Genomic DNA, 12487 nt, shown 5'->3' on the forward strand with positions numbered 1-12487 from the left:
ACTATAAAATGGGGGCAGAACGGGAGCTTGCTCTCTTGGTTCCTGAGATTAGCATTAGAGAGCAGAGAGCAGAAAAAGGCCACGTGGAGGAGGCCAGGAGAAGCAGCCAAGATGGCGAGTGTTGAGTGAGAAGCCAGTTTGTGCAGAGTTTGTGCAGGAAGAAGGAAGGAGATGGGGAACAGAGGTGAATAAGTCTGATGAGCTAGAAACCTTTTTTTTTTTTTAATTAAATTTAATGCAGTGACATTGATAAATCAGGGTACATATGTTGAGAGAATACATCTCCAGATTATTTTGACATTTGATTGTGCTGTATACCCCTCCCCCAAAGTCAAATTGTCTTCTGTCACCTTCTATCTGGTTTTCTTTGTGCCCCTCCCCTCCCCCACCCCCTCCCTCCTCCCCCACCCCTCCACCCCCATTGCCATCACATTCTTGTTCATGTCTCTGAGTCTCATTTTTATGTCCCATCTATGTATAAATTCATATAGTTCTTAGTTTTTTCTGATTTACTTATTTCACTCCATATAATGTTATCAAGGTCCATCCATGTTATTATAAATGATCCGATGTCATCATTTCTTATGGCTGAGTAGTATTCCATAGTATATATGTACCAAAGCTTTTTAATCCACTCGTCCTCTGACGGACACTTGGGCTGTTTCCAGATCTTCGCTATTGTGAACAATGCTGCCACAAACATGGGGGTGCATTTCTCCTTTTGGAGCTTGTTGGGCAGATAAAATGTATTATGCTCACTTTGTTAAAGAGGCCGTTGCCCAGGTGGTATTAATGTGTGTTGGGGTGGGCTAAAGGCAGGCAGAATCCTTGTAGCCTGGGGCTTGGTTTTGGGATTAAGCCTTTCCTACCCTTTTTGGTGTAAGGTGGTACAATCCTATCATGCCTCAGAGAAGTGACTTTGTATTAGAGACTTCCCTATTATGTATATTGGATTAAGGGTTTGGATTTCTACACTATAAAATGGGAACGGAGCGGGAGTTTGGCTCTTGGTTCCTGAGGTTAGCATGAGAGAGCGGAGAGAGTAGAGCCAGCAGCTAAAGGAGGCCACGTGGAGTAGGCCAGGAGAAGCAGCCAAGATGGCGGAGTACTGAGATGCCAGTCTATGTAGAGTTTGTATCTGGGATAAGGAAGGAGATGGGGAACTGAGGAGAATAAGGTTGGTGAGCTAGAAACCTTTGATTCTAGGAAACTCGGATAAGTCAGTGGCTTTGTGAGCACTGAGTGTGACTGGGTTTTGGAGCCCAGTGTGTATTTTTACTTGCCCGCCGGGTGCAAGGTAGGATTAAAGGTTATGGCCCACCAGTTTTTGGCTCCATGGTTTCTTTACCGACTGTCCGAATCCAATGAGAACCTGCATGGGCTGGGCTGCTCTGATGATGGCCCTGGCCTTGGCTCCTGGCTTTACAGAGCTGTTCTATGGTGTTCTTGGGGTATATTCCTAAAAGTGGGATAGCTGGGTCAAAAGGCAGTTCAATTTTCAGTTTTTTGAGGAATCTCCATACTGTTTTCCACAGTGGTTGCACCAGTCTGCATTCCCACCAGCAGTGCAGGAGGGTTCCCTTTTCTCCACATCCTCGCCAGCACTTATTCTGTGTTGTTTTGTTGATGAGCGCCATTCTGGCTGGTGTGAGGTGATATCTCATTGTGGTTTTAATTTGCATTTCTCTAATGATTAGTGATGTTGAGCATTTTTTCATATGCCTATTGGCCATTTGTATATCCTCTTTGGAGAAGTGTCTATTCATTTCTTTTTCCCATTTTTGGATTGGATTGTTTGTCTTCCTGGTGTTGAGATTTACAAGTTCTTTATAAATCTTGGTTATTAACCCCTTATCAGACGTATTGTCAAATATGTTCTCCCATTGTGTAGTTTGTCTTTTTATTCTGTTCTTGTTGTCTTTAGCTGTGCAAAAGCTTTTTAGTTTGATATAGTCCCATTTGCTTATCCTGTCTTTTATTTCACTTCCCCGTGGAGATAAATCAGCAAATATATTGCTCCGAGAGATGTCGGAGAGCTTACTGCCTATGTTTTCTTCTAAGATGCTTATGGTTTCACGGCCTACATTTAAGTCTTTTATCCATTTTGAGTTTATTTTTGTGAGTGGTGTAAGTGGGTGATCTAGTTTCATTTTTTTGCAGGTAGCTGTCCAATTTTCCCAACACCATTTGTTAAAGAGGCTGTCTTTACTCCATTGTATTTCCTTACCTCCTTTGTCAAATATCAGTTGTCCATAGAGCTGTGGGTTTATTTCTGGGTTCTCTGTTCTGTTCCATTGATCTATATGCCTGTTCTTATGCCAGTACCAGGCTGTTTTGAGTACAATGGCCTTGTAGTATAACTTGATATCAGGAAGTGTGATACCTCCCACTTTATTCTTCTTTTTTAAGATTGCTGAGGCTATTTGTGTTCTTTTTTGGTTCCATATAAATTTTTGGAATATGTGATCTATATCTTTGAAGTATGTCATTGGTATTTTAATTGGTATTGCATTGAATTTATAGATTGCTTTGGGTAATATAGACATTTTAATGATGTTTATTCTTCCTAACCACAAGCACGGTATATGCTTCTACTTGTTTGTATCTTCCTTGATTTCTTTTATCAATGCTTTGTAATTTTCTGAGTACAAGTCTTTAGTTTCCTTAGTTAAGTTTACTCCTAGGTACTTTATTTTTTTGGTTGTAATAGTGAAGGGGATTGTTTCCTTAATTTCTCTTTCTGCCTGTTCATTTCCTTAATTTCTCTTTCTGACTGTTCATTTTTGGTGTATAAAAATGCCTCTGATTTCTAAGTATTGATTTTATATCCTGCCACTTTGCTGAATTCATTTATCAGGTCCAGTAGTTTTTTGACTGAGACTTTAGGGTTTTCTATATACAATATCATATCATCTGCAAATAATGATAGTTTTACTTCTTCTTTTCCAACTTGAATGCCTTTTATTTCTTCTTCTTGTCTAATTGCTATGGCTAGGACTTCCAGGACTATGTTAAATAAGAGTGGTGAAAGGGGGCACCCCTGCCTTGTTCCTGATCTTAGGGTATTGCTTAATTTTTGCCCATTGAGTATGATGTTGGCTGTGGGTTTCTCATAGATGGCTTTTATCATGTTGAGGTATGTTCCCTGTATTCCCACTTTGCTGAGAGTTTTGATCATGAATGGGTGCTGGATTTTATCAAATGCTTTTTCTGCATCTATTGAAATTATCATATGATTTTTCTCCTTCTTTTTGTTTATGAGATGAATCACATTGATTGATTTATGAATATTGTACCAGCCTTGCCTCCCCAGAATAAATCCCACTTGATCATGGTGTATGATTTTTTCCATATATTGTTGGACCTGGTTTGCTAATATTTTGTTGAGGATTTTAGCATCTATATTCATCAGAGATATTGGCCTATAATTTTCTTTCTTTGTGTTGTCTTTGCCTGGTTTTGGAATCAGAATTATGCTCACCTCATAAAAGGAGCTTGGAAATCTTCCTTCCTCTTGACTTTTTTGAAATAGCTTGAGAAGGATAGGAGTTAGTTCTTCTTTGAATATTTGATAGCATTCAGTTGTGAAGCTATCAGGCCCCGGACTTTTCTTTGTTGGGAGTTTTTTGATAACTGTTTCTATCTCATTTGGTGTAATTGGTCTGTTTAGGTTTTCTGATTCTTCCAGATTGATTTTTGGAAGATTGTATGTTTCAAGGAATTTGTCCATTTCATCTAGGTTGTCTAGTTTTTTGGCATACTGTTCTTCATAGTATTTTCTTACAATATTTTGTATTTCTGTTGTGTCAGTTGTTATTTCTCCACTCTCATTTCTAATTTTATTTATTTGAGTCCTCTCTCTCTTTTTCTTGGTGAGTCTAGTTAAAGGTTCATCAATCTTGTTTACCTTTTCAAAGAACCAGCTCCTAGTTTCATTGATCCTCTGTATTGTTTCTTTAGCCTCTATGTCATTTATTTCTGCTCTGATCTTTATTATTTCCTTCCTTCTACTACATTTGGGCTTTACTTGCTGTTATTTTTCTAGTTCTTTTAGATGCAGGGTTAAGTTGTTTATTTGAGCTTTTTCTAGCTTCTTAAAGTGTGCCTGTAGTGCTATGAACTTCCCTCTCAGTACTGCTTTTGCTGTGTCCCATAAATTTTGAGTTGTTGTATGCTCATTGTCATTCGTTTCCAGGAATTTTTTTTATTTCTTCTTTGATCTCATTCTTAATCCATTCATTATTTAACAACCTGCTATTTAGTTTCCATGTGTTTGAGAATTTTTGAGCTTTTCTGTTGTGGTTCATTTCTAGTTTCATGCTGTTGTGATCGGACAAAGTGCTTTATATGATTTCAATCTTCTTAAATTTGTTGAGACCACTTTTGTGCCCTAACATGTGGTCTATCCTAGAGAATGTACCATGAGCACTTGAAAAGAATGTATATTCTGCTGCTTTAGGGTGAAAGGTTCTGAAGATATCTATTAAATCGAGTTGATCTAGTGTGTCCAATAAGTCTGCTGTTTCTTTGTTAATTTTCTTTCTTGAGGATCTATCTAGTGATGTTAGTGGGGTATTGAAATCCCCTACTATTATAGTATTGCTGTTGATCTCGCCCTTTAAATCCATCAAAGTTTGCTTTATATACTTAGGTGCTCCTATATTAGGTGCATAGATATTTATAATGGTTATATCTTCCTGTTGGATTACTCCCTTTATCATTATGTAGTGGCCTTCTTTTTTTTTTTTTTTTTTTTTTTTTCATTTTTCTGAAGCTAGAAACAGGGAGAGACAGTCAGACAGACTCCCGCATGCGCCCGACCGGGATCCACCCGGCACGCCCACCAGGGGCGACGCTCTGCCCACCAGGGGGCGATGCTCTGCCCATCCTGGGTGTCGCCATGTTGCGACCAGAGCCACTCTAGCGCCTGGGGCAGAGGCCACAGAGCCATCCCCAGCGCCCGGGCCATCTTTGCTCCAATGGAGCCTTGGCTGCGGGAGGGGAAGAGAGAGACAGAGAGGGAAAGCGCGGCGGAGGGGTGGAGAAGCAAATGGGCGCTTCTCCTGTGTGCCCTGGCCGGGAATCGAACCCGGGTCCTCCGCACGCTAGGCCGACGCTCTACCGCTGAGCCAACCGGCCAGGGCTGTAGTGGCCTTCTTTATTTCTTACTATATCCTTTGTTTTAAAGTCCAATTTATCTGATATAAGTATTGCTACCCTAGCTTTTTTTTCATTTCCATTTGCATGAAATGTTTTTTTCCATCCTTTTACCTTCAATCTATGTGTATCTTTTGTTCTAAGGTGTGTCTCTTGTAAACAGCATATGTACGGGTCCTGTTTTCTTATCCACGCAGCTACCCTATGTCTTTTGATTGGATCATTTAATCCATTTACATTTATGGTTATTATTGATATATAGTTGTTTATTGCCATTTTATTCTTTAAAGCTGTATTCCTTTTTTGCTATATTCTTTTCCCACTTTAATCTGTTTACAACAGGCCCCTTAACATTTCCTGCAGCATTGGTTTGGTTGTAATGAATTCCTTGAGTTGTTTTTTTGTTTGGGAAGCTTTTTATTTCTCCTTCAATTTTAAACGATAGCCTTGCTGGATAAAGTAGTCTTGGTTGTAGGTTCTTGTTCTGCATTACTTTGAATATTTCTTGCCATTCCTTTCTGACCTCAAGTGTTTCTGTTGAGAAGTCAAATGCCATCCTTATGGGAGCTCCTTTGTAGGTGATAGCTTTTTTTTTTTTCTTGCAGCTTTTAATATTTTCTCTTTATCGCTTAGTTTTGGTATTTTAATTATGATGTGTCTTGGTGTAGGTTTCTTTGGGTTTCTCTTTAATGGAGTCCTCTGTGTTTCTTGAACTTGTGAGAGTTTCTCCTGCATTAATTTAGGGAAGTTTTCAGCTATGATATGATTGAACAAAGTCTCTATCCCTTGTTTTTTTTCTTCTTCTTCAGGAACCCCTATGATGTGGATGTTATTTCTCTTCATGTTGTCACAGAGCTCTCTAAGAGTTTCCTCAGACTTTTTGAGTCTCTTTTCTTTTTTCTTCTCTGCTTTCATGCCTTTATTCCAGTTGTCCTCCAACTCGCTGATTTGATCCTCAGCTCTATCCTGTTTTTAATTCCTTCCATTGTGGTCTTTATTTCTGATATTGTATTTGTCATCTCCGACTGATTCTTTTTTATACTTGCTATTTCTTTATTTAGGTGTTCATAATGACCATCCATTGTTGTTCTAAGATCCCTAAGCATCCTTACAATCATTATTTTGAACTCCACATCTGGAAGTTTGATTATTTCCATATCACTCAGTTCATCTGAAGCTTTCTCTTGTGGTTTCATTTGGATTGCACTTTTTTGTCTTCTCATTGTCTGTGTTTGGGTGTTTTGTTTGTAGAGTTGGTTGAGTCTAGGCTTGGTGTTGTCTGCCTCCAGTTTTCAGTTGTGTTATTTCTAGGTCTTCTTGGGTTGGTATCAGCTATTATTTGTAATCCACTTTCGGATTTGGGCAGCTTTGAAGTCTTGATTTGTTTGTTTTCTCAACAGGTGATAGTCTTGTTTACTGATCTCAGCAGGGGGCTTCCTTGAAACTGTATCCAGGAATGCTATGGGTATAACCTGAGAATCTGAAGGCCTCTTCCACCAACTAATCTCTCTGGGGGCAGGGTGTTTTCTCAGCTTCAGTAGGGGGAGGTGTATCTCAGATCTCCATGGAGACCTGAGTTACTGCCCCTCCTCCCCACTTCTTGTTTTCAGCTGTGTCTTGTTGCGCTGATTGGAGCTGGAGAGATGTCTGGAGATCTCTGATCCAGAAGCAATTCAGTACTGTTTTGTGGAAGAATCAAGCCCTCCACAGCTATGGCCGCCTCCAGCATGAATGAGTCAGCTTTTTTAGGTCATCTCCTGCATTCCTTAGCCCCTCACAGTCTGTCCCTCTCCCTCTCCTTTCCACTTGGGAGATAAGCTGGTCTTTTCAACACACCTTGCTCCCTGGTCACCAGGAAAGTGGCTGTGAGCAGTATTTTCTGCTCTTTTTTCCCTGGAGTGAGATCCCCTCTGGACTCTCAGCCTCACCCCCCACCTCCGTTCCTGTAAGCAGGGGAGATTCAGGTGCTCCCTACCAGGTTTGTTGTGGCTTCTGCTTTGCTCCTTGGTTTTTGAGAGCTGTTCTTGTAGTCCAGAGTTGGTTTTTCATGCTGATTTTTCCTAAATTGATTTGTATTCCAGTTTGGTGGTGAGAGCTGGGCGTCTGTGCATCCACCTACTCCACTGCCATCTTCAGGTCCCTTGATGAAGAAAATGAGCTAGAAAGCTTTGAATCTAGGAAAATCACATAAGTCAGTTGCTTTGTGAGCACTGAATGTGAGTGGGTTTTGGAGCCCAGTGTGTGTTTTTACTTGCCCGCCGGGTGCAAGCTAGGATTAAAGATGATGGCCCACCAGTTTTTGTCTCCGTTGTTTCTTTACCGACTGTCCGAATCCAATGCGAACCTGCATGGGCCAGGTGGCTGTGATGGTAGCCGTGGCTTTTGGCTTTACAGGGCCGCATGCAGCCCGCTGGGCCGTAGTTTGGGGATGCCTGATAGACAATGAAGTGCTCAATCATTCAGGGCCGATGGGCCTGGATATGGGTTACTCAGGATAGTGCTTCACCTGTGTTTTGTCCCTGGGTAGGTTCTGTTGTTGGGCCTTTCAGAGGAGGGCAGGGAAAAGCAAGTGAAGAAGACTCCAGGCCTTGATTTGCTGTTTGTTACCCCTGCCCCCACACCTCTGGACTGGTGGCTGCATGCATGTGGTGTGCACGTGTACACACCTTTTCCTGATCTTACTTTTGAGCTGGTGCCTCTCGGATGTGTTTGGTTAGTGATGTTGGAGCAGAGATCCAGTTTCGTGTGAGACAAAAGTGAACACAGGCAGTGGGTAAAGGGGCTCTGAGAGGAAAGGAGGTGTTTTGTCTGTTCAGCAGTCCCTGGGCCCCCAGCCCTGCCTCAAGGCTCAGGAAGATGAGAAGGCTCTTCTGTTTGTTGATCCTCTGAAGCTGGGGTGAGAGGTGTGCCCCAGGTCTGTAGGCCCTGGCTTTCCTTAAGTCTCCATTCTTCCCTGCACAGCTCTGGGCACAGGGCTTGGTGCCCCCATGCAGGCCTCAGACCACGTGCCTGTCAGGCTCAGACTAGAGACACCTGCTTTTTCTTTTCTTTTCTTTTCTTTTCTTTTCTTTTCTTTTCTTTTCTTTTCTCTTCTTTTCTTTTCTTTATTCCCTTCTCTTTCTCCATCCCTTCTTCCTTACCTCCCTCCCTACTTCCCTCCCTTCTTCTCTCCTTCTTTCCTCCCTCCCTCCCTCCCACCCTCCCTTCCTTTTTTTGTAAGAGGGGACACAGTGAGACAGATTCCCACATGTGCCTCAACTGGGATCCACCTAGTAACCTCCATCTGGGGCTGATGCTCAAATCAACCAATCAACTGAGCTACTTTTAGCACCTGAGGCTGACACTAGGACCCACTCAGCTATCCTCAGTGCCTGGGGCCAACGAACGCTAGAACCAATTGAGTCACTGGCTGCGGGAGAGGAAGGAGGGAAGGGGAAGAGGGAGGGGGAAAGAAGCAGATGTTTGCTTCTCATGTGTACCCTGAGCAGGAATCGAACCTGGGACATCCATATGCCAGGCCAATGCTCTATCCACTGAGAAAACCAACCAGGGATGACATCTGCTTTCTTAACAGCTCAGCCTAGATGATGGGACAGGTCTTCCAGATGGCTGAAGGAGGGGAGGCTGTGATTAGTGGCTCAGAGAGCAGAGCACTGTCAGTCACAGAACCTCAGGCTTTCCTTCTGGTCTTCGAGTAAGGGGAAGGGTCTTACATGAGACTGTGGGCATGGGGAAGCAGGGCAGGGAGGGAATGACATTTCAGGCTTCTCCCCACTGTCTGACTCTTTCCAGGCTCACACTGATTTCTCATGGAGACTTGCATTGGTTCTGGCCCTGCCCTTATTTGCTGATGTTTTGTAGCCTCCCTTGCCCACACTGGTCTTGGCCCTCAGGAGATTAAGGGTGGGGGAACCTGCCCTGGCAACAGGTACACGGAGGTTAGAGGGCTGGCCTGGTGAATCCTGAACTGGACTCTGTCTTCTGTCCCCTGCAGGCTTCCTGGCCTCCTCTCTCAACACTCTGAGCCAGGTGAGGACAGCCAGCTTCCAGGAGGAAGCCCGTTCAAGCGCCAGGGCTGCACACAACCCCTCCCGTGAGATACTCTTGCCCAAACTATTCAACCTGAGTCTGATCAAGCTTCTAGATTCAAGTACCAGGAGGACACATTAAATAGCATCACAGCAATGTCATCAGAAAAGCCAGACTGGGAGAAACTATAGCACATATGACCTGGTTCCTTCAACAAATAAATCACGGGGGGGGGGGGGGGGGGGGAAGAGAGGGAGATTGATGGGGGAGCTTAGAGACTAACAGAGACCTAGAAGACAAATTGACTGATTTTAATATAAAGATCTAATTTAGATTTTTATTCAAACAAACTTTAAAGGAAAAGAGCAGTTTATGGGTCAATTGGGGAAATGACACCAACTGATAATTGTTTTGAGGGATGACAATAGTATTGTCATTATGTTTTCTAAAAAAGAACCCTTAAGTTTCCAAGGTACACCCTGAAATATTTACAGAGGATGAGATAGATGCCTGTGATGTCCGGGTGGGGGAGGTGCCAGGTGCAGATGAAACAGGAGGGGGAAGGGGAGGGAGGGGGAGGCGCAGGGAGGAGGAGCAGCAGCCCTGCCAGGACTGAGGCTGCCCTCCTGGCTTAGTCCCTAGGAACCTGGAGCCCAAGGCAAACAGCCCACCCAGGGGCAGCCGCCGCCTCCCGCCTTCCCAAGGCCTCGGATTCCAGGCTGGGGCCAGTATTACAAGTGGGGTTCTCGGTGCCAGAGCTGGACTGGGGGCAGTGAGGGGCTCTGGCTTGGCTCCCTGAAGTCCGCAGGTTTCCTGCCTTCCAGCCACAGCGCTGGGCAGAGTGGGGCCGCCGGCACTCACCATGGAGAGGCAGCTCCTGTCCTCCCGGATGATCGCACTGAAGCCTAGGAAGCCGGTCACCATGACGAGAGCGCCCGCGAAGATGAGGATGTAGGCGGAGGCAGCGAAGGTGCTGGAGGCCAGGACGCTGAGATAGCCGCTCTTCTCCACCAGGGTCCAGACGCCCAGGGCCAACACAGCGGCCCCGCCCACCTGTGGGGGGGGGTCAGAGCAGGCCTAGTGAGCGCCTCCCACATCCCAGGCACTCTTTATGCTTCCTCCCATTCAGTCCTTCAAAGAGCCTGTGAGGGCCCTGGCCGGTTAGCTCAGCGGTAGAGCGTCGGCCTGGCATGCGGGGGACCCGGGTTCGATTCCCGGCCAGGGCACATAGGAGAAGCGCCCATTTGCTTCTCCACCCCCTCCTCCTTCCTCTCTGTCTCTCTCTTCCCCTCCTGCAGCCAAGGCTCCATTGGAGCAGAGATGGCCCGAGCGCTGGGGATGGCTCCTTGGCCTCTGCCCCAGGCGCTAGAGTGGCTCTGGTCGCGGCAGAGTGACGCCCCGGAGGGGCAGAGCATCGCCCCCTGGTGGGCAGAGCGTAGCCCCTGGTGGGCGTGCCGGGTGGATCCCGGTCGGGCGCATGCGGGAGTCTGTCTGACTGTCTCTCCCCGTTTGCAGAGGTCACCCTGTCTGTCCATGGTCACACACCTGCGTTGCAGGGGCAGATTTTGAATCCAGATGTGAGTCCCAAATTTATGCTTCTCACCCCAGTTGCCTGTTGAGCCCCTGTCTCTGTGAGGTAGGCCAGATGACTGCAACTGCGGGACAACCTCTGCATCCGAGCCCCTTTGCCTCCCCAATTCTGGGCCACGCTGTGCCCTTCCTCCCCAGAGTGCTCCTTGGCGCTTGTCCGCAGTCTCTGGTGAGCACTTGCATACGCCGCCTCGTTTCCTCCCTATATTTGCTCATGTGGGGCTTTTCATCCTGCTCTACAGATGAAGAAATGGAGGCCCACAGAAGAAAGGTTAATTGCCCTAAGGCCTGCCTCTGGTTAGGGGCAGTTAGGGGCTGGCGGAGACAAGAGTTAAGGATGCAGGCCCAAACGTCTTGTGGAAACACCAAGGCTGCGGGTTTGATCCCCGGCCAGGGCACATATGGGAAGCGACCAGTGAATGCACAACTAAGTGGAACAACAAACAAATGCTTCTCTCTCTCCCCCTTTCTATGTTTCTCTAAAAGCAGTAGGTACGAGGGAGGGAGGAAAAGAAAACGAATGAACGAACTCAGGATGCAGCCTCATGGCCGAAAGGACAATGCTCCACCGCTGGAGTCTCTCTGGGACTGGAGGACTGAGCAGGACAGACTTCCTCTTTGCTAAATGTCTGATTCCCTTTCAGCCCTGAGAAGGGACAGGGACGAGACACTGCTAACTGGTAGGTCAGGGGATGCCTCCCTAAGGGTACCTGGAAATAGAGCTGGCTGGCTCCTCGCTCAGTCTCTGTGCAGTAAGGCTCAATGACCATGGTCACTGTTACACTCAGCAGAAGTGTGTGGCAGATGGGCAGTGATAAGGTGTCTGCCCAGGGTTGGGTGGGGGCAAGACCCCTCAGACCTCTGACCATTTCTGCCTTCTGCTCCGGGACCCTGGTCTCCCAGACTCATGTAGAGATGAGTCCTTTTCCTCGGATGGGTGAAAACTGCTCCTCAGGGGTCCCGAGTGCGGCCAAAGGGAGAGTGGGCCCCGGGCCCAGCCAATGTATGCTAGTCCTTGTGCAGTGTTCCCATGGGCCCCAGGACGACTCCCTGCATGACTCACCCTGTCATCTAAGCTCTCCTCTCAGGAGTCACAGGCATCAGCTGAGAAAACGGAAGGTGGTTTTTAGCAATTAATATGCACTAGGCACCCACATTACTCATTTTCTCTTCTGAGCTCTGCAACAGTTCTGTGAGGATGCGGCATGCGGGAGGGCACATATTATCTCTGTTTTGCAGATGAAGAAATTGAAGCTTGGAGAGAAGAAGAACATGCTCAAGATGACAACACTGGGAAGTTTCCGAACTGAGACTCACACCCACCTCTTCTGAGGGCCGGTTCGGGACTTTGTCCTTGGATTCCCAGATTGGACTGAGCCTGCTCTGCTCCTCCTTTCTTCTTTGGAAACAATCTTTTTTCCTATGAAGTGCAATTTCATCCCCCTTAGCACCTCCAGCAGGTAAGACAACGGGGTGAGGACACAGCTATGCAGCTCTGACTGGAGTAGGGAAGGTTCCTGTGCGGATTCCAGTTCCTTTTTTTTCCTCAAATTTTTACATCTCTCAGATTGACATGCATTTAACAATTATACTTGGCAGTACTTTTTCCCGGAGGTACAGAAAACAATGATGTATCTTACGTTGATGGTATCTTAGCTTTGATGAAATCCTGGACTACAATAGATCTGTAAATTCTCTGAGGGTGTATGCT

The 12487-nt window shown here is 45.8% G+C and overlaps 1 protein-coding gene across 2 annotated transcripts in view; it reads right to left on the reverse strand.

Annotated features, from left to right (window-relative positions):
• TSPAN11 (tetraspanin 11) overlaps window positions 1–12487 on the reverse strand; it is a 78445-nt gene that overhangs the window by 21265 nt on the left and 44693 nt on the right. For both annotated transcript variants that reach the window (XM_066368599.1, XM_066368598.1), the window contains one exon: window positions 10048–10239. In XM_066368599.1, coding sequence (XP_066224696.1) covers window positions 10048–10239 — 192 coding nt within the window. The remainder of the gene's footprint in view (window positions 1–10047; window positions 10240–12487) is intronic.

This window comes from Saccopteryx leptura, chromosome 2, assembly GCF_036850995.1.
Source record: "Saccopteryx leptura isolate mSacLep1 chromosome 2, mSacLep1_pri_phased_curated, whole genome shotgun sequence".
In the NCBI taxonomy this organism is placed as follows: domain Eukaryota; kingdom Metazoa; phylum Chordata; class Mammalia; order Chiroptera; family Emballonuridae; genus Saccopteryx; species Saccopteryx leptura.